The sequence below is a fragment of the Haliaeetus leucocephalus genome, unplaced genomic scaffold (assembly GCF_000737465.1).
Source record: "Haliaeetus leucocephalus isolate CR32 unplaced genomic scaffold, Haliaeetus_leucocephalus-4.0 Scaffold566, whole genome shotgun sequence".
Lineage (NCBI taxonomy): Eukaryota > Metazoa > Chordata > Aves > Accipitriformes > Accipitridae > Haliaeetus > Haliaeetus leucocephalus.
The window spans coordinates 671,327-694,097 of NW_010973002.1; the positions used below are offsets into that span (position 1 = coordinate 671,327).

The following is a 22,771-nucleotide window of genomic DNA, read 5'->3' on the forward strand; positions in this document are numbered from 1 at the left end:
GACCTTGCCATCAAATAATCAGAACCTTTCAGTAGATTTCATTTTACAGTAGAATGCTACAGTGGATAGACATTATAACATGCCTTCAAAATTACCATGCTATTGTACACAACTTGCAAATTTGTGGAGGATTTTTTTTTTTTAATTAATTGCTTATTAGCTTGGCAAAACCAACTCTGTGTTAACTATCAAACAAGAAGTTGAGAGTTCAGTCCTACAGACATTAACAAATATCAACTGAACTGTTTTGAAAAGATACATGAAGCTGTTTAGGAATGTTACCACTTGAAAAAAGACACAAGATTTTTAGATGAATTTTCACATTTCTAATCGCTGCTTTAACTAAAACAGAACAAGTCCACCTACTTTATACTATAAATACTATTAGACAACACTTTCAGGCTGATACAAATAAGACAAAATTTAAGCTGTTGATACCTGGAGATGCAGACAACTTTTTGTCTGTAACAACGGCAGTAGCTGTCTCAATGTTAGATGCATCTGTCAGTTTCTGTTGATGCCCTGCAATTTTCTTTGTGAAAAGAAATTTTGTTTTGGTATTTAATTCAATGAAAGCCAAAGCACAAAGTAACATGTATCTTGCAATATCATCTCCTCCAGAATTGGACTAGATGGAATTGCTCATTAAAACAGGAGGTAATAATAATAATATGGAAACATACTTAATTCTACTAACACTGAAATTGCCTCAGACTATGATTTTTATAATCTTACCTTATAAAATTATTTTTCCCTAGAAGCAGTAATTTCTAAGCAAATTATTAGAAAATCTCATTTTCTACAGAAACAGTTACACTTAAATCCATCAACTTTAATACTCCATTAGAAAATGGAGTCTGCATTACTAAAGAGTGCTGGACTTCTGGTGTTTGTTATCAGATGTACAACATAGCCAAAGATGTGGAAGATTTTTAAGGAAAAGCCACAGGCGTTCTGATATGACACCTCATTCACCATTGACCTTCTGGATGAGAAGATAACTTTTTAAAGCAATCTGTGGATCAAACCTGGGTAACTACCCCATTTGTTCTGTGGACAGCAGAAATGCTTAAGTCTGTTTTTCTTAAGAATTCACATTTGTACATCTTGCTATTGCTCATATGCCTTTTCCCCATTTAAGCTCCTCTCCAATTCAAGTCACTAATTTTCACAAAATTCTACAGAGCTCTGCTCTCTAACCTGTTCGAAATTCACTAACAGGTTCAGTTACCAGGTGGCATAAGACTCACATCATCATTGCAAAAGCCCCATTTACTTATGGAACAAAGTTTAGAAGAGAGAGAAGAATACAAAATACACATGGAATACAACTATATACTGTGTTGTGGAAGCTTTCACCCCACTTCACTTTGAAATCCTCCTCCAAGTTCTCCATTTCCCCCACTTCTGGGTCTCAGGTTTGGGCGTGTTTTTTATGGTGGTAGTGGTACTGAAGAGAGGTAGTAATTATTGATTTTTTCCTGCTTCGGTTTCAAAACTCTTCCTTGAACAATGTTACACTTACAGGTTCAGCCAAACTCTGTTAGCTTTCTACATACACCAGCTACTATAAATCCTATGCTTGGTTTCAACAACCATGTAAAAAGAATCATAGAAGTAATTTAGCTTTATGGAAGAAAATGGTAAATTCAAGAGCCATTGCTTACTGCATGCTTTCATCCTTTTAAAAGCACTGGGTTTTGCAGAAGGAAATTAAATAGTTGCTGAAAAGTTACAAAAAGCTTAATTTCTCCCATTCTACTTACTGCCTGTTCTGTAAATTTGTTTACTTGTTTTTGAAGTTTTTGACATTCTTTGAATTTTTCCTTGTAATGGTCAGCAGCCATTTGCAGGCGAAGCTTCAGATCTTCAACTTCTCTGCGCAGTTCGTGCTCCACTGTGTTTGAAGTTTCCTTAAAAAAAATTAGAAACTATTCTCCCTTTTGTTCAAATACCACTATTTCCCAAAAAGCCTTTTTTCAATTAAAGAAAGCATAATGCTCTATGTAAGTACAGAAGAAGTTCCTACTTTATTTGTGGGAAGGAAAGGAATACAGTAGTACAGCAGAGAGAGGCAGCATCTGTGCTGAACTTTAATCCCTCAGTGTGTCCTGCTAGGAATGAATAGGCACTGGGATAATACCAGAAGCAGGTGAAGAGGATTCTTATTCTAATAGGCTGATTAATGTATACCAAAAGTCTGAACGTATACCAAAAGTCTGAACACCTTCCAGAAGGTGTTCTAGCTATCTTACAGACAAGTATAACCATGTGGCAAAAATGGACAGACCACAACTGTATTCCATCACGCTCACTATGTTTCTACTGGAAGTGGTTCAACTGAGCTGTAACATTGATACACAGGCTAAGCAGACTACATTTACCAACTGGATATATGCTGTATTCGGATACTTTCTGGTAACTTGAGTCACTCAGATGATCTGCTACTTCTTTCAGGATGCATTTCAAAGACATTGTATATAACTGAAATTCTTAGAAAAAACATGTAATTCTTGGATATTTTCAATATAATAGTTCTTTTGACGGTTGTACTATTCATTTCATATTTACTGCACTATTTTAATTACTGTTCAGCTCAATATATTTTTTCAAACTGCTACATTATTACAGTAATCCTAGTAGCCAATTAATCCAATGCAGTTGCAGTCACAGAAGATCCGGTACAAAGCTCACTTAAGTCAGGATGATGAAACTTACATTACCTCATTAGATTTTTATCCAAGACAAAGAAAGTCAGGACAGTTTCCACTACATTAATATTTTTATATTTATAAATACTAAAGCAAATTAACTTTGACCACAAATATTGGAAGGACTCGTAAGAATCAAGAAAGAATCCATCAATGAGGAAAGAACATTATGAAAAAAAACTCTATCAATCATTTTTCTTATCTGAATAAAATGTTAATGCTACTATGGCTCACATAAAAGAATTAAGAAAGGGAGAGGATTCAAAGTAACACAGAAAACTACTGTATTATTCTGTGAAAATAACATGGTGGTGGAGGGGAGCTGCTGTAAGTAGTAGCAGAAATAATCTTTCTTACCAACCCTCCAAATCAGCTAACGTGCACTTCATTTAAGTGCCAAAAGAGAATTTGATAATAATTTGTACTAATCATCCAGAAATATATTTTATTCCCCAACCTTGGCAAAGCTAGCTCTGTCAGATTTTATAAATACAAATAAATTTCAGTACAAAGTGCTGATGATTTACCTGTTCATTTTTCAAAGCTGTGATTTTTTTCAGTTCAGCTAAAGCATCAGCAAGCTGCTTTTTCAATTTTTCATTTTCCAGACGTGCACTGTGAAGATCGGCCATCGTCTTATCTCGCACATTTACTGCATCGCTCAGCTCTTTTGACATTAGGACAGCTTCTTGTTTTCTAGCCTGAATCTGATCTTCAGCCTTCCGAAGCTGTTCTTTTAAAATACTTGCATCCTCCTAGGAGAGAGAAGAGAGGGAAGAGAATCCATCATTTTTTAATTCAAAGCTTAAAGAAATGTTGGTAGAGGGATTACAAACATTTGAAAGAAAAATCCAAGTTTTCCTGGTGGCTTTAGCAAAACCACTAAATCAAGAAGTTAGTACACAAGTTACCATTTTCCCCATTTGCCTTCTTTGCTAACAATGGTGTGCAAACTTTTTTCACTATGACATAAAGGCAAATTTAAATATTATTATTTTATCTATACTAGATTTTTATTTTCAGCTTTAGTTTTAACCATACACCAAAAAAGTCTGTTTTCCAGAATATCTTTGTTCTTGTCACCATAGAATCCTTGACAGGCACAAATGGCCATCCAGCTTCAAAACCAAAGTTCATCCCACAGTAACACACTGCAGGTAACAACAGAGTAAGAAGTCTTACAATGCCTACAATTAGTTGACATAAGACACTGTAAAGCACCTTTGGGATATTTTTCTCATGGCTCCGTTTCCCAAGATCTTACACAACAAGCTTTTCAGAAGGAACCGAGAACAAAAAGTAATGAAGAGCAAGCTGCAGCATGCACCACTAAGACTATCAGCACTGCTGCAGCTCCACAGGGCAGTCCGAGGGCCAACTGACCAAGCTGCACTACTGGCCTCTCATTCATCGGAGAAGCTCAGGATCACCAAAAAAAAATTTAAAAAATTTTAAAGCTACTATAAACTACTCGCAGCCTCTGGTCTTCCTGAAGACATAAGCATCTCATATTCTTGAGTCTAGACATAAATTCAGGTATCTCTAGTCCATTATTTGTTAATTTTTTAATAATCACTTAGCATAGCAAGTCCAGAGGAACACTAATATACTTTGTAAACATTTATGAAGATGGACTAGGAAATGGCCCAAAGTCCTGTCCCTTAGCTATTTTTACAGCACATGATGGATCAGTTACACTGTGAAACTGCCGATATTTACTGAAATACGTAAAACAATGTTAATGATCCCACCAGAAACATCACAAGCACTTCCAAGAGTAATAAATGGCATAAATGTTTGGTTGCTTCGGTACTGGCACACACACACACACACACCCCCCCTACATGTTTTTACTTCAAAGTAAAATACAGTAGCAGTTTAACACATTCAGAAACAAAACTGCAAAGCAGTCAAAAGACTAAAACAAGATAAGCTGTAACTTAAAGCAAGATAGCATGTCCTTTTTTGTCCTCTTGCTATTTCCATTCTCAACAGCACTACTTTTCTACTTAAATTTTACATTCATAACTCACATTAATGCAACTTCTATCCTTTCAAGATCTAGATTGCCTCTTCTGTGAGAAGACTGGCAAGATACACAAGATAGTGTCACTTAGAAAGTCAATCTGACTTTTCCATGCTGGCCTCAAAGGCTGTGTCTAAATTAACTCTCCAGTTTGGATCAAGAACTCATCTGTGAAGCAAAACTCCCAGTAAATTCCATTATTACCTATCACACTGTAGATCACAGGACAGAACAGTCTCAGGGCACAGAAACTGCATTCCTTTTGGATGAAACGGAACAGGAAGATGTACATCAGGAACAAACACCTACTAGGTATTCTATTGTGGTGGGTTGACCCTGGCTGGATGCCAAGTGCCTACTAAAGCCACTGTATCACTCCCCTCCTCAAATGGACAGAGGAGAGAAAAATATAACAAAAGGCTCATGGGTCGAGACAAGGGCAGGGAGAAATCGTTCAGCAATTACCATCACAGGCAAAACAGACTTGACTTGGGGAAAAAAATTAATTTATTACCAATCAAATCAGAGTAGGATAATGAGAAAAAAAACAAATCTTAAAAACACCCTCCCCCCAACCCATTCCTTCTTCCCAGGCTTAAATTTACTCCTGATTTTCTCTCAGTGGCGCAGGGGGATGGGGAGTGGGGGTTTCCATCAGTTCATCACACATTGTCTCTGCTGCTCCTTCCTCCTCAGGAGGAGGACTCCTCACACTCTTCCCCTGCTCCAGCGCAGGGTCCCTCCCACGGGAGACAGTCCTCCATGAACTGCTCCAGCATGGGTCCTTTCCACAAGCTGCAGTTCTTCAGGAACAGACTGCTCCAGCATGGGTCCCCTGCAAGGTCACAAGTCCTGCCAGCAAACCTGCTCCAGCATGGGCTATTCTTTCTGCACAGGTCCGGCCAGAAGCCTGCTCCAGCGTGGGATTCCTGTGGGGTCACAGCCTCCTTCAGGTATCCACCTGCTTCAACATGGAGTCCTCCACAGGCTGCAGGTGAGTATCTGCTCCACCATTAACCTCCACAGGCTGCAGGGGGACAGCCTGCCTCACCATGGTCTTCCCCACAGGCTGCAGGGGAATTTCTACTCCAGCACCTGGAGCACCTCCTCCCCCTCCTTCTTCACTGACCTTGGTGTCCGCAGAGTTGCTTCTCTCACATATTCTCAGTCCTCTCTCCAGCTGCAACTGCTCTTGCCCAGTTGGGTTTTTTCTGTTCTTAAATATTTTATCACAAGAGGCACTACCACCGTCAGTGATGGGCTCAGCCTTGGCCAGCGGCAGGTCCGTCTTGGAGCCAGCTGGCACTGGTTCTATCGGACATAGGGGAAGCTTCTAGCAGCTTCTCATAGAAGCCACCCCTGTAGCCCCCCTGCTACCAAAACCTTGCCACAGAAACCCAATACATCTATCCACAGCACCACACTAAAACTAGTCTGAAGTAACCCCACCCAGACCATGGGCAGCATAGATACCAGTTCTTCAGCAATTTCACTTTCCTACTATACCACACTGCTTGCTAACCACACTGCTACCACACTGTGTAGCAAAAGTCACCTCTTCCTTAGAAGTCCTATTGGCACTCTTACTGCTGAGTTCTCAAGTCAATTTAGTCTATTTATCTGGTATGTTATCTTTTCTCAGGTTTTACATCATTATATCTTGACAGTACATTTACTTAACAATGCCTTCAGCACATCTTTCGATGTCTCCTCTTTTCTCCTCCATCAACCTCTGCAGTCTCAACATAGCTACATTATTAACTTTTCTCTTTTCCTCAATCTCCTTCCTTTTAAATGAAGTTAAAAGCAACTCAGAGGAGTGCACCACTTTTACTGATGCACTTTTACTGAACTCACAAATTCCTTTTTCATGTATAGTTTATCTCAGAGTTCATCACGTGAGAGATCTCACCAAGCTCAGAATTTGCAAAACTAAACCCAAATTCACTCTTTTGCTCATTTTCTGCATATACTGAGAATACCATAATCCTCTTGCCTCTCAGCCTATACCCTGGTGATATCTTCAACCTCTTCCTTTGTCTTGTCAAACACATACAACCTTAGATATGTTTATTTTAAACCAGGCCAATTATATTAGCAATGCTTACCTTGTTTGATGAGGAGACCAAAAAAGCTTTCTTCATATTTTCTTTTTCAGCTATAAATAGCTGTAATCTGCCAACCTCCTCTTTATAATACGATATCATGTTTTCTTTGTTTGCATCCAAATTCTTAAACGTCTGGATTTCTTTTACTAGTTTGGTGTTTTCTATTTCTGTATTCTTCAAGTGTATCTGTAATGATGCTAAAAAATGTCAAACTCTTCTTCCACGTTATGAAAACTACTGTTCACCTGTCCATTTAAGTGTTCACTAAATTCTAACTCATCTCCGAGACGGATTAGAACAGGTAAAGAGAAAAATTAAACATTTGATAATATCACTGCCCTCCAGCACAAATTTTCTGGCTAGAATTCTTTCAGCTGGATCATGTAACAACAGCTCCAGTCTACAGCTAGAAGTTAAGGCCCTGACTTCTGTCCACATCAAATTAAGCTGTTCAGAATTCATTCCTGTTCACAAATGCTAGACAACCAAGGACAAGCAAAAAAGAAATTACTTGAAGAAAACTAGAGAGAAATTAAACTTCTAGTAGTATCTACCTGCAATCATATAAGCAAACAGGATTATATCAGCAATATTTATTTCCAAAGACAGCAAACTGCTTTAACAACTCTAGAGCTGTTTTTAAGATGTCATCGAGTCTATCACATTATGCCTAATAAAGGATAACTGTTGCATTCAAGTGCTGTCCACTCAGACTAGATGATTTGTGTTGCTTATATATAGAGAGATTCCATGCCTGTGAAAGATGTTTTGAGATTTTATTACTTCTGGTGTATATCTAATACTGTCTGCCATATAACGACATTTTCCTATGAACAAAAATAAACTTTTAAATACACTTGACTTGTTTCATACAACCTAAGGATTTCATTATTTTGGCATATAAAAACTTTTTTTTTTTGCCTTTGAGGTGGGCACTATATTTTATTTTAAATATGGGTGTGTCTCAATGCCAGCAAAAGCAATCAGCTATGCTAGTAAAAATCAATGCAATATAGCTCCTACTAAAGCTTCTCAGAGTTATGCACAAGACTCAAGAATAGGGATCTAGAAAACATAGTCTGGAGCAAGAACTTAGAAGAGTAAAAAGTAATTCACTTATAAAAAAGCGTGTTAAAAAAACCGGTTACTGGGTGACGCACTGTATAACTAAAGAACTTCCTCACTAGCATCTATTATTTTTTGTTACTATGCCTGCATTTTAACAAATTGGTGATCCATTCTCCATCTTAGAGACCTTTTTATGTCATGGAATGAATCCAGATGCTATTTTCCTCATTCATTTTTATATGAGAACATCTATAACTGTCTTAAAAATCTGTTCACAGAAGTTACCCATTTCCTTTTTTTCCTTAATGAATTCAATTTATCAGACTTCTCCATAAAACGTTATTACCTTTATTTCAAACCACTTCATTTCAGTGCATACAGGTACAAGGAATAAAGTTACCTTATAAAGTTCTTTTTCATCCTTTTCTGTCTTTAACCCACATTCAAGTTGCTCCTTCTCAAGCATCACTTTCTTCAGTTTGTCCTTCAGACTAAGACATTGACAAATTAATAGTACAGAACTATTAATATAGAAAAACGATGCATACATTAAAATTGTTAGTTTGAAAAAACACCTATGGAATGAAACAGTAGACTAAGGTAAGCAACAAAATTACTAAATACCTGTCTAACTCAGTTTCTTTTGCAATGGCTTTTTGAGTAACAGTCATGATATCTTCTTCGAGCTGGAGAACTTTTGAAGCAGCCTCATCATGCTTCTTCTTCAAATCATCAACTTCAGTTTTAAGAGCTTCTGATGCTTGAACATTATTCTTTAAAAAAAATTGCAAACAGATGTCATTTAAGAATGCATATCTTCAGAACTACAACATGCTATTTGAATTAATGCTAAAACATGGCCATTAGATTTCTTCTCTTCCTTATAATGTACGACAAGCCCATTTCAAGTCTATATAAATACATATATTGAACATATAAAAATACATTAAATTTGCTATGCACAGTTAATATATTAATAAGGAGTCAATAAGGAGTTGGTTTTGGCGCAAGCATTCTGTTACACAGAGACTACCAAAGACTTCAGAGTATAGGACAAAGCTATATTTCATATCTTTTGCCCATCTCCTTTCTGCAAACTAACCACTGACTGCCTAGCTTAGAAAAAATGAACAACCTCTATTTTTCTCTGTACTTTCTTTTACTTGAGAAGGAGAGCTTGCATTTGACTAGACAGTTACACCACAGTAAAGACAACTGCAGGCAAAAGGAGAACAAAAAAGGGAAGAACTCCTGATGAAGAGCTAGTTACTACACTACATTCTCCTAGCTAGAACACACGGAAGGTCTCACAAAGCTCACAGAAGCTCATGAAACAATGCAGGATTTATGTCTTGGATATTGGAAGCTGAGACATCGAGGATGATTACAACACCAAAACCAGATTCCTTTGTCAGAAAACTGACAGACACAAGATGGGAAGCCGCTTTTTAAGTATTGCATTAATTATCTAGTTACAGTAACATCCACATCACTCTAAGGCAATGGACAGCTAAATGTCATCTCCACCACAGAAAAATGGCCATTTAAAGTCAAGTCACCTTAAATAACCCAATACTATTTTCTTAAGAAATTAATAACACTAAAGTAGAACACACATACTGAGATAATATGCTACTAATTCTGATATCAAAATTCAATAAAGCTCATCTTAGTATTGACCATGACAGTGGTACGAATCAAACTGTAAACAAGGTCAAGACAGACTGACCAACAGCATGACTTAGTGTTTGTGCAGATGCTACTGTACAAGTTGTCTTTCTGCTCTACATTTAGAAGATTAAAGCACTAGTTCATCTATTCATTTTTAAACAAAGCTTAATGCCCTGAAACAACAAGACTGTACTGTTACATCAAGAGAAACACATCAGGCAGAGTTTACAGAGAACCCCTACTGGCCAGATTCCAACCTAACAAACAATGTTTTAAGTACAATAAAATATAATGAGGACTGGTTTTACTCATTAATTGTCAAAATACACTGTTTGCAAGGGTAATTGAGCCCCGCTTTTACAAGCGACCAAACAGAAGTTTGGGCATTATGATTTTTCTTGGGGGGGGGGGGGGGGGGGGGGTAGGAGGTGTTGAATTATGAGGGGTGGCAGATGTAACTGATGCCTCAACCACTTCCTAAACACTATACCAGCACATAAAGTAGATTTTTATTTTTCTTACATATGCTATTATTTAAAAAAAAAAAAAGGACTAATACATTACAACTATTTAAACTCTAAACGGCTTTATTATATGCCTTAATATAATAAAGAATTTCAAGGGGTCATGAATGTACCATCTTTCTTGAAAATAGCATTGGAGAAGATGACCCACAATTTTCTTAAGGTCTTTATTTTTGAAGAGCTATCAGTTTTCTGCAGCCAGAAATATATATACTTGGTGTAATGAAGGCAGGATATTTTAATTAAAGTCAGTATTCCAAGTAAAACTTGCTATATAACCAGCAGCAACAACACACATTATAACTGCTTGTCCTTCCCTAGTGCAGTGGAGACTAATTACTTGCCCCTGTTTTGAAAGTCTAGTATAGTAAAAAGTCTATTTCAATGCATATCTGTGTTTTCTCTAAACACCACTTTGGTATAACTGTAACTGTTGTAACCCAAGTGCCTTCAAAAGAATTTAATCTGATACATTATATATACAAACTGTACAAACAGTTCAAACAGGCTGCCAAAGGTAACATATATTAAAAGGAATTAATAGCCTGAAAAAAAATTCACTCCACAAACAGCATTACAATTGATGCTGCTTTGCTAGTTATTCTAAAGGGACATGGTATTAAAATGTAAAAGTTCCATACTTAACAGATTCTCACCTAATAAACTTGTTTAGATACAACTAAAGCTTACAGTTTTGAAAGAAAAAAAGGATTAATTTTTAGAGACGACTTGTTATTTTACAGAATTCTTAGCAATTCAATTTAGATGCTGCAATCCTAGTCCCATACAGTCTGGTTACAGCAGTTTCAGAGCCTGTAAAATTTAAAATAAGTGCTCCTAAGACTATTTTACAGGTAAAAGTTGACTGTGTTTTAGGAGGAGTCTAAAGGGGAAGAATATAATAAACACATCAACTACATGTACAACCTCTATTACAAAAAAGATAATTACTTTCCGTGATTATTGTTTACTTAATTTCTCAATTTATCTGGTATATCTACAAATATTATATCTTTTCTTCCATTTTCTTAACAGAAAGAAAAGCACAGCAACAGCATGAATCATTTTAATGGACTAGTTTAAAAACACCCAACAATTTCAAGGTTATTTTTACTCTGAATTGTATTTTTAATGCAGTTACAAATGCAGCTTCCCCTGTCCCCACTCCCTAGAGTTGCAACAACCCTATGGGTGGAGGGGGTAAGCAAACTGCACCACAAAGACCAGAATAAGCAGCCAGAAATTACTTAAGTCAGCCTCACTGCTGCAAAACAAAAAGCTAGCAAAACAAAAATTCCTACAACTGCTAGGAGTCTCACTAGTGAAATGAAACAAAGAAGATTTAATGTAGTTGTCAAGTGCATTTATTTTCCCCAGAATCAAAATTCTACTTTGAAATTTTTTATGTACCTTCAGATAGGGAACAAAAAGAAAGATGGGGGCACCAAAATCTTTATTGCTATTCTAAAATGGCAAAAGATTTAAGACTGATTATTTTAAAAATAATTTTATTGTAATCATATGAAACACTGTCCTCCCCCTGCAAACAACTGCCATTACACATAACCTGACTTGTTTACAGTGCATTACAAACAGCTGCTGAAAGAACAGAGTTTTTGCATCAAGAAGTTCTAAATTACGGATCAGTTGCTTTAGGTTTGTGTAACCTAATTGTAAATACACTGATGGAAACCTCATAAAGCTATTATAAGTTCTATCTAAAGAATATGCAAAGATCATGCCTGTGCTCTTCTTTGAAACATGTTTAAAATCCATTTATTAAACTTCTGCTGCAAAGGACTAATCTTTCATTTAAGAGTAGAATAGCCATAAAGTTTATAGATTCTTATTTTATAGCAGAAAACTATAGCAAAAATCTGTATGTTCAACAATGAAGAACAACATGCTTTACCTACGTACTTCTTTCTTCTAATGCAACACCAGTAAGATAATTCAGAGTATAGTCTGGTTAATGGAAGCAAGGTGGTACAGACATCCCCTCCTGTGAATCAACATACGCAACGCATTCTTCAAACCTACTTAAGTCAGAGAGACATCCAACAGACAGAATAAAATACTTAAAAAATAAAACCCAAGACTATTTCCAGCTGTGACATCTTGCAGTATCACAACAGGCAGGTTTTTTTTAATGCTTCATCTTCCCTTAACATGTAAAACTCCCTCCCCACTTTTTAAAAGCCATTCCACACCTAAAGCATTCACCTTTGATTAATGGCTAATACCTGCAATCTTTATTTTACTTTTTACAGAATGCATACATTGTAATGAAAAAGAAGAATGAAAGGTTAAAGAATTAGCTATGCAACTCAGAAACCAAAGAAGTCAATTCACCAAGTACAAGGCAATTTATTTAAAACAAAACAACAAGAAAAAAAAAAGCAGTAGCACCTTTCAGCTGGATTGATTTATCTGGATGTAATTTGATGTCAGGGGAACCATTATGCTTCATACCCTGTAGAGAATTTAGGGGATCTAGATGAATTATCTGCAGGAACCTTTTGTTTATCCCATTTACATCATAGCAGCTCCAACAGAATTGTGTAAAACACTTGCCTAACATCATTATCTTTTTAAAGGACCTCAGAGAAGAAATGATGAACACAACATAGCACCACTGCAGACACTGCAAAAATCTGAGTGTGCTCATAACACAGGGCCTGAATGTTCTGAAAGGAAACATCAAGTTGTAATTTTTCTAAATAAAACTTAAGCATTCAGTAATGTAAAACAGTAAATCAATTCCAAATAAACTCAATGATATTAAGCTTTATGTTTGTAACTATGATTGGCAATAGAAATACTGCTCTGAAAAACACTGAAGTCTCTCTATTCCAAAACCTAAGATATTGCAGTGGTAATTCAATTGTGTTAATCTCTTCAACTAACATTGTTAAACAGATCAAAAATATCTAAGTAACATCAGTCACCCAATTACTGTCACAAAGACTACAGATGTGCAAGTTTTTTGCAGGAGGAAGCGGAAGTATTTATACACACTACAGTTTTGCAGCATGCATTTATATTTCAAAATGTTAATTTCTTAAAACATGTTATAATTTCACTATAAGCTATGACTTTTGCAAAGGGTCACTCATGAATACACAATTTGAAGTACAGAATATCTCAAATGAATCTGTTGAATCATCCAGTGAAATAAATTTCAATTAACCAGTTCAAGAAAGATTCATACATAGAACAGTCACTAAACCAATAAAACAGGGTCTTCTCTTCATAGAATGTTTATAGCACCCTTGGGTGCTATAACTGCTGGTGCCAATCTGAGCAATTCTGAGTGTTTAATTTGTATATATAAATTTGTAGATATAAATTATTTTATATAAGTATATAAATTTACTCCATTATTTAGATGGAGTTTTGGGGGGGTTGTGGAGGGGGGTTGTGGTTTTGCTTTTTGGGTTAGGGGTTTTTTTTTGGTTGTTGTTTGGGTTTTTGCTTTTTGGGTGGCTTTTTATTTTGCGGTTTGTTTGCTTTTTTTTAAAAAAAACAATGCATCTCCCTGATCACCAAATTTTCACACATGCAGCATACATAAACAATATCAACATAGCTTGATTTAAAGAGGCACTGAAAAAACACTGGATTCACTTACTTTTATGCATGCAGTCTGAACTGAGCACTTGTACTGCTGACATACCACACCATACAACAGCATTTTGTCACTATCTAACCAGAGAAACTCTCCCTATAAAATGGCATCAAAAGCCAACTTAAACGAATCCCTGATATTTGAATAAAACTCTCCAATGAATAAAGCTACTGTGCAGGTAGAACCTCTCAGTAGAATGTGGATTCAGATGGATGTCCTATTAAAACTCCCCATCAGATAGATGAATTAGCCCACTTTTTAAAAGTTAAATGAACCAAACTTTCAAAAAGCATGAAAGAACAAGTTTATCAAGTCAATAAATTAAATTCTGCCTCAATTTATGCCAATGTCATAACAGAAACACTATTCAGATGTTCACAGGATCAAAGAATGAGTTGTTAATCTGCAAATCTGTTGCTTCTGACTCAAGTTAAACATCTATGGAAACTACTGCCACAGGAGTAAGACTTGTCACCACTCTAACGTTAAAGAAATCAGTTCAGAAATACTCTTTTTCCACTAGAGGGAGACAAATGATTGCAAAAGCATCATTTGCAAGGTCTGCTCTCTACACAAACTACAAAACCTGTCTTCACAAAACTGAATGGTAGCAGTGTCAGAAGAGCAACCAATGAAAGCTTGACACAATGACTGCTGCATGTTTCTCTTGTTCAGCACAGTAATATTAAATCCTAAAACAGTAAGTAGATACACTGCTACCAGCAAGCTTACACACAGTTTAAGTACACACAAAACTGGGAATACAAAGACCAAAAAGCATGCATTCTTTTTATTTACACAGGTATATATTTTTATATTCATAATGTGTAAGATATAGACTAGAAAAAACTAGATATAAACACCCAGGTTTTGATTCAATGTTCTTCAATGTTTCAAAAAATACAATATATTCATATAAAAGCAGCTAATGTGACTCAACATACGTGAGTATATACCACTGAACAAGTTTACAGTAGGAAACCAAAGGAACAGTTGAAATGTGAAAGCAACCTGAAACAGTTCTGGTGACTATGTATCACGTGTCATCTTCTAAAGTAAAATAATCATAGCGAGTAATTACATCATTAATTTAACAGTGTTATATTAGTAGAGTTGCAAGCTGTATATATGATACTAAATAAAAGTATGTTATCGGGGAACATCATCCTAGTAAAAAATAATTAACTCTGAAACACTAACAGAAGGTTATAAGGAAAAGATTTGACATTTCTGAAACATTTCCAATAATTTCACATTTACTCTGAATTCCCACACAGAGTAGTAACAGATTAAATTAAACCTTCAGACTCTATAAGAGCTAATTTAATGTCATCTGGGGGAAAAAAAAAGTCTAGGAATGGTTTAACTGGCATGAAAAATGCTGCAAAGGAATACTATGTTTTCCTGTAACTGAAAATACAGCTCTTTTCAGAAGACTAAAAAGAGTGTGCATACTGAGGGACAGGAGAAGAAAGGAGAGAACAGGAAAGAATCACTTATCCCCTCCCTAAACTGACCTTGTTAGAACAACTATATACTGTGTTATGCAGCCATTGCATAAGAGAAGAGAAAAAGATCAACCCAAAAGAAGTAAAGAATTAATTTGTCCAAGTTCTACAATATCTTAAGCTTTGGCAGGGCGGGATAGTTAACACAACTTAATGGTAATAATCATAACATATGAAATGTGCACTAAAAAACAGTGGGGCTGGAGAGCTTGTTCCCTCTGAGTGCAAACACCGACTAGCACAGAACTGCGTGTCTTGCAAATACTCTTTCTGTGATAGCAGCGATGACAACCCGAGAGAACTGTCTGCAGAACCATTAATATGTTGAATACAAACTAAAAATACAGGTATTTTTACTCAAATGTGATAAAATACTAAAAAAAAAACCAAAAAAACCCCCCACAAACGCAAACCTAAAAAAATAGAAGCCTTTAGAGTCAAGCAGTGACTTAGAGCACTGTAACATGCACCAGAAGCTATGTTTCAACAACTCTAATAGCACATTATCACTTTATGTCTTGAATCCATTTGTTCCTCCTATCTTTGGTAGGAAATGAGATGGCTATCTCGTAAGAAGGCAACAAATGACTCTGTATCTCCGAAGACTATGGGCACTGTTAGGAAACTGAAATCTGTAGTTTGTTGTGGCCATTACAGTCTGAAGTGCTACAAACACAGGAACTCACCTGTTTTTAAAACTCAAGAAATGGGAATCTTTTCACCACTTAAAAACATGCATAGAGCCCAATATTCAAACTTTGTGGAACACTGATTGTATTACACCTGAAGAGATTGTTTAGTATGCTATGTTCTTAAAAGATTGATCTACTTTTAGCTTGTTTCTTCCTAATAAGTTCGCCAAAGAGCCTCTAAAGGACTGCTTACAAAGCATCCCAACTAGACAAAATGCAGACAGAGAAGACAATGGTTCCACTGCCCAGAATTCTATGAGAGTAACTAGGTGGGGAAGAGAGATCAAATAATCAAGAGTGGAAGGAAAACACTAATTGGGATATAGTTGTGACACTATCTGTCAACAACTATCCTGTCTATGTTAAGAAATCAGTATTTCTACAGACATTTCTCAATGATCCAAACTACTCCTGAGCTATTTGTGCAAACAAAGACCTGAAAAATCAATACCAAAAAGAGGAAAGTAGGCATACAAATAAACATGAATAAAAAGGCAATAAGAGAACTGTGTTTTAACAAAATATTCTCATACTATGAACACAGAGCTTTTCCATCATTAATCTACCTTCTATTTGTTACACTGTATCACAGTAAGGTAACTTATGTACTATGACCCCTAACATCCACATTCTGTTCAATTCAATTATAAAAATGTAAGGTAGCTTAATAATGTATTTGATCACAAGACAAAGACACAAGCTTAGATACTTATATTATGCTCTGAAGAAATTGAGTAAGATTTTTAGGAAAAGGGCAGACTGACAAGTATTTTGGCTAAAGGTTTTTGTAACTCCAGGGCCCCCTTATCACAATACAAACGGTAATAAACAAATAGTAGTTGCCAATACATTAGCAGCATAAAGAGCTCTGCAATCAACTAGAATCAAATGTATGTTTCTGTACAGACGTAGCCACTTCTTTTGCTCATGCAAATTGCTGCTTGTACTAGTACTTTGTACTACTGTGGTTTTCTAGAGGGCTCTTTGGACAAGCAGAAGCTTTACCTGTGCACTTCTTGATGGAAGTGCTTGCAAAAAGGAAAAAAAATTAGTACGTTCTTAAGAGACTGTAGATGGGTTAAATGTACCTTAGCTTCAATAGAAATAAAGATTTCTATCACTTATAGTTTCCTCAAACTACAAAGTTAATGATATGTAGTGTTTACAATCATTATATTTTCTTATATGGGCTATTTTGCTTTATTAATTTTCTTTAGCCTAATATGCTCTAAAGTACACTGTAAGAATTTTTTAACAGAATTCCAAATAGTTAAACCTTTACTTAAGTTAAACATTTTAAAAAATACAAATTTTAAATTCATCAACTCCACTTTTTATCTATTTATGTATCAAAAGTTTAGAGCATAACTAAAAATCCACCTGTACATGACAAAAGAGCACTAGGAATAAAAGAAAATAAAAACCCATGGAATTACTTAGTTAAGGGTAACCATTCTGTAACTTAAAGGCAAAAAGACCCAGCAAGCCAAGCCAAAACAACCCAGCTCATACTAAGTACAGCTGAAGATTCTGCCATTACATAAAATACAAATACATTTTGATTACTTAGCATTTCAAGGTTATCCCTTGTAGTCTTACAGAAAAAAAACATCAAAGTGAATGCATTGTTTAGGTTATTGCCAATAATAATTATTTACATCATATGAAGCTGACTAGATTAGCTGAGGGGTTTGGGGGGGGTGTGGTTTTGGAGCATTTGTTTTGGTGGTTTTTGGAGGGGGTGTTGTTTTGTTTAGGGGTTTTGAGGGGTTTTGGTTTTGTTTGTTTTTAAACAAACTACAAGGAAAATAAAACCTAAGTACTGTAATCCAACTGAGTGCTGTGTAACTGCTGCTTGGTAATCTTTAAATCAATCCATTAACACACTGTACATGTTGCCAGCAAAGATAAATCATATAATCCCTTCTATCACTGCTGTATTTCATGTATTGGGGTAGGGGGGCAAGGAGAGCAAGAAGGGAAGTCATCTTTAAGACTGGAAAGTTTAGAGAGAAAGCCACATATAAAGTATTGTTTATTAAACTTTCTGATGATGAAAAAGTTAACTTATTGCATCTAATTTAGTAGATGCTTGTTTAATTTTCAAAAGTAACACTCAATTTATATTGTGCTTATGAATATAAACAAATGAAAGGTTTTTCAACTCAGCAGATTTGTTTCTTTTTATAAAAAAAGTGAAAAACAGAATAGAACATAAAATATGTAAAACAAGACAGTGTCAAAGACTTAAGAGACAAAAAATAACTGCATGAGTTAGAAAACTAGTATTCTAGACAGGTGAAGAGTTGCATCAGCCTCAGATTAGATGTCTGCTTATAGCTCAGCTAAATACAAGTGAGAAGTTCTTCACACTGTATCATCACTTCAACAAAATACAAGGCCAAAAAAAAAATCCTGAAATTAAATTCTAATTGCTAAGTTCTAGTATTTTAAAGTCAAAACTATTTTTTATTATAGAAATTCACAGTAAAATGCGAGAAAGTATCAAGACATTTTTGTTCCTATACAGTCTAACTGTACCCTTGCTGGACAGCTGTAAAAATACAATGACAAATTGTTCTAATACAGCATTGCAAAGCTAATGTGGATTAAAACTGACAGTTTACTTTCAAACTTTTTTTTAAGTGATACCCTCAAGTAACAATGAAAGGTATCTATGTAGCTCATTCAGATTTATCTACCAAGCTTATGATTCTGCAAATCTATGAAATGCATACTTTTAAGTATTTCATTCTCATCTCATCGATTTAAGCTAGTTCTCCCATGTACTTGAAATTAAAATCATTCTTTTCTAGGAAAAACTTTTCTCTAACCAAGATCTTATCCTTTCTTTTTTTCCTTACCCAACATTCTAGTACATTTCACTATGACTGTTCAAAAGTAAACTACAAAGTTTCAAGTTTCAAATTCCCTCAACAAATTCCTATTAAAGGTGTATCACACAGAACTGTTGACATATACATACTAGTAATAAGAAATAGCCTATTAACTGCTGTCCACAGCTGAATTATATAGGCTTCATTACTTCAAATTTGTCCATGTCACCACCTCCCTCCCACATGTTTTTAATCTTCTCCTAAAAGTTGTTTTTTAAAAAGCAGCAGCTTAAAAATAGATTAGGTCCAACTTTTTTGTGCCTTTTTTATAATATTAGATTTCCTCCTTACCATATGTAGAATTCCAAATTAAGCTTGCTTTGTTTTAAGCTAGATTTATATTTTCACTATCAATTAACACTCTAAATTGATTTTTAGGTTTGTGCTTCTTTTTCCTTTGAAAATCTTCAGACCTTTCTGAAGCCTTTTGAAGAAGTGACTACTTACTTTTCACTCTTTGTACGCCCTGGCAGTAGTATTCTCTCTTGATCTTTGCTTTTAACAGCAAAATTTTTTACCATTTTCAATACCCTGTGTTCTATGTAGTTATTCCTTAATGGGAGTTTTTTAACTCCATTTTAAGTTAATGTAAGCCAACTTTAAACTATCAACTACTTTCCACTACGAATTCCACAGTTAAATGTCAAACATCTGGTAACAGTTGTCATCGATTATCTTACCAAGCCTGGTACCAAAAGCCTTAAATATTTTAACCATTTTACGACATAAAAGGAATAGTGGCAGAAGGTTAATAGGAACTGACCTATTCCAGTGTAAATGTCTATCTAACTGCTGAGGAGTTTTGATAGCTGATTTTCACAGTTTAACTGGTTCTTGAAAAAGGAGAATTACAGACATTATGAGTCAGCTTTAATCAGTTAAACAACTAACCTTTTGCTCTGTTTGCAGTTGGTCACATCTCTGCTTTTCATGGTTAAGTTCTTTTTCCAGTCTTTCAACCTGATCCCTGAGTTGTGCCGTTTCCTTTTCCAGAACAGAAGTTACCTTTAATAGCTCTTCTTTTTCTTTTACTATTTTTTCAATTCTAAACTGTAAAAACAAAAACATTCGGTTTTGGTAATTTTTCTCCCCTTCATTCCTATCAAATAAGTGGTAACAAATTACTCCAGTGTTTGAACGGAAGCACAAATGTGTCCCCTCTGGCTCTTATTTTACAGTTTTCCCTTTACTCCCAAATTTCTGAAGTTTCACTGCTTTAACTGAATAGTGCTACATTACCATCAGACAGCACACTTTGCAGTGTCTTGATCTATATTCAAGTTTTCCCTAAGTGAAGCGCCTTTACTGTTCCCAAGTGACAGCAACTATGGAGGAGCTAATTATGATGACAACAGCTTGGGGAAAAAATGGCCGCTGAGTGTAGACACACACGCACACTCTAAAGCAATGTTTGAGGAATTTCACCAAAAAAATGAACACACACATTGCCAAAAGTAAGGACTAGCCCATGAACTGCAGCCTTTCAGTACTTAAAGGGGGCTTACAAGAAAGATAGGGACAGACTTTAGTAGGGCCTGCAATGACAGGACAGAGGGTAATGGTTTTAAACTAAAAAAGGATAGATTCAGAGTAGATATAAGGAATAAATATTTTATGATGATGGTGGTGGAACACTGGAACAGGCTGCCCAGAGATGCGGTAGATGCTCCATCCCTGAAAACATTCAGGGTGAGGCTGAACAGGGCTCGGAGCAATCCGATCTAGTTGAAGATGTCCCTGCTCACTGCAGGGGGGTTGGACTAGATGACCTTTAAAGGTCCCTTCCAACCCCAAACATTCTATGAACAAAGATAATCAAAAACACTTGAAAATTTTTTTTTCTTTAAATTTTAGCACTATGAGTACATATCTGAAAAGCAAAAATATCCCAGATGTATCTCCGTACTAAGTCTCTTATCCCTAAATTTTGAGATCTGTAAATCAAATATATGCATGTACGTGCCTAGATGCAACTGAGAAAAGGATAAAATGTTTGATGGCAAGATAAGGAAACTGTAGCGAGCAGTCTTCTAACATGCAACTCATACAATCAAGTTGGTTTGGTTTGGGTTTTTGTTGGGTTTGGTTTGGGTTTTTTTGTTGTTTGGTGTTTGGGTGGGTTTAAGTAGTTCTCAGCCTACAAAATATCAACAAGCAAACGGAAACATCTTGACCCTGGATGTAAGCATAGAAGTCTAACCACATCCATCTAGCAAAGAACATGACACACATAACACTGCTTTAAACAAAACAAAAGCTATTCTAATATACTTGGGCACCTGCTATTATTCAGCTTAGTTTCCAGGGCCCTTCACTTGCGCACAAATAAAAATAAATAATTCTGTAATTTTTTTTACTTACAACGAGCACCACTTCACACAAAGGGTATATTCCCCCCTCTGGTTAGTCAGAGAGTACAGATGTGAGAGATGGACAACTACTCTCTTACGGCTTCCCAGTCTATGCCTAGTGCTATACCATGCCTGTGACCAGTTTAAATCTTTACTCATTTAACCTGCAGATGTTCTGAACTCCAATCAAATACTGGAGAACAAGCCAGAAATGTATACATTACACATACATATGTAGGCTTCTTCCTCCTGGTTTGTTCTTCAATACCTGTGAATGTACGTATGTATATATAAAAAAAATAAGTAAGAAGATAACATTTTAAGAATTGTTGAATCAAACCTCCAGAAGTCCAGCTTTTGTGGTCACCACTAACATATCAGAGTTTCCTTCATCTTCCATAGTGAGCAATTCTTCAACAGGGGAAGAGGTACGAAACTGGAAAGGTGTGCTTGCTCCACGGATTTCTCCTTTATGAGTCACATAACAGAACTGGTAAAATTCTCCATCATCATTTGGTAGATAATATCCTATCAAAATAAATTCATATTTGAAGAAACATTCTACACAAACATACAAGTCTCCGTCTGGAAATAGATTATCAGATCACATTTGACTTACAAATTTCATGCTCATTACCTTAGTAAGGCACAGATAAATCATCAAAACAGCAGAAAGCAAAACTCATTCTATTTAGTAACTTTCATCCCCCAACAATTTCTCCTAGCTTTTAAAACAAACACTAAAACAGTAGCAGGTAATAGGTGCTGTATGTACACATCACCTTACATACATTAGGTAATAGCTGCTGTTTATATATTTATGAAACAGAATCATTAGCAATCAGATGCCCTGAAGCTGGATCAGGGCCACATTACTATGTAACTGTTGTACAATCACAGAACAAAAAGTAAGCGATTTTTTGGCCTTGGAATATCTATACAACCAAAGACAACAAAGAATAACATACAATGACAAGACATCTGCAGTTTTACCGGGTTCAATTCTTTGCATGTTTTTTGTGCACCAACAACAATTTAATTTTGCTATTTTTAAATGCCAAAGCACAGGAACACTCTGAACGGATGATACAAGCTGCTGGGGGACGGGGGGGGGGGGGGTGGGGGGGGGGGGGTTTAAAAAAGAGCTGATACTTTAAAATTGAAAAAAAAAATTATGTTCTAGACTTTGCAAGGTAAGAATAAGTTCATCTTTCTTGTAGCTATGTAATACTGCATGCTGCTAGCATATCATTTCAGAAGAATTTCTGTGTGACTATTCACCTGAACTGTTGCCCACTAAAGCTTCAACATCAAGCCTCTCACATCGCCTAGATTCACATGGTAATACTTGTGGATGTTAAACAATCATTTCCAGAACTAATGAGATTTTTACCTTTATTAGTAAATGCAAGAAACCACACCTTACCCAGTTTAACAGTAAGAAAACCAACTGGTTTTATTCAGAACACTTAATTATCAGATACCCTAGCATACCAAGTCCTCACCCACTGTTCAACCCAGCAGGTGATGTCACCCATTTCTGTTCATAGTTCACCACAATTCAACCTGTTCCCTTTCTAACTTTAT

At 35.8% G+C, this 22,771-nt stretch overlaps 1 protein-coding gene across 5 annotated transcripts in view; it reads right to left on the minus strand.

Moving 5' to 3' along the window:
- The window catches only part of TAX1BP1 (Tax1 (human T-cell leukemia virus type I) binding protein 1), a 64,509-nt gene that overhangs the window by 19,890 nt on the left and 21,848 nt on the right, over positions 1–22,771 (minus strand). For 3 of the 5 annotated variants that reach the window (XM_010577550.1, XM_010577551.1, XM_010577554.1), the window contains 8 exons: positions 21,525–21,712; positions 19,725–19,883; positions 8,538–8,686; positions 8,314–8,404; positions 6,846–7,031; positions 3,239–3,466; positions 1,767–1,913; positions 439–532 (listed from right to left, as the gene is read on the minus strand). In XM_010577550.1, the coding sequence (XP_010575852.1) occupies positions 439–532; positions 1,767–1,913; positions 3,239–3,466; positions 6,846–7,031; positions 8,314–8,404; positions 8,538–8,686; positions 19,725–19,883; positions 21,525–21,712 (1,242 nt within the window). The remainder of the gene's footprint in view (positions 1–438; positions 533–1,766; positions 1,914–3,238; positions 3,467–6,845; positions 7,032–8,313; positions 8,405–8,537; positions 8,687–19,724; positions 19,884–21,524; positions 21,713–22,771) is intronic. The other 2 variants (XM_010577552.1, XM_010577553.1) reach the window with 2 other exon arrangements.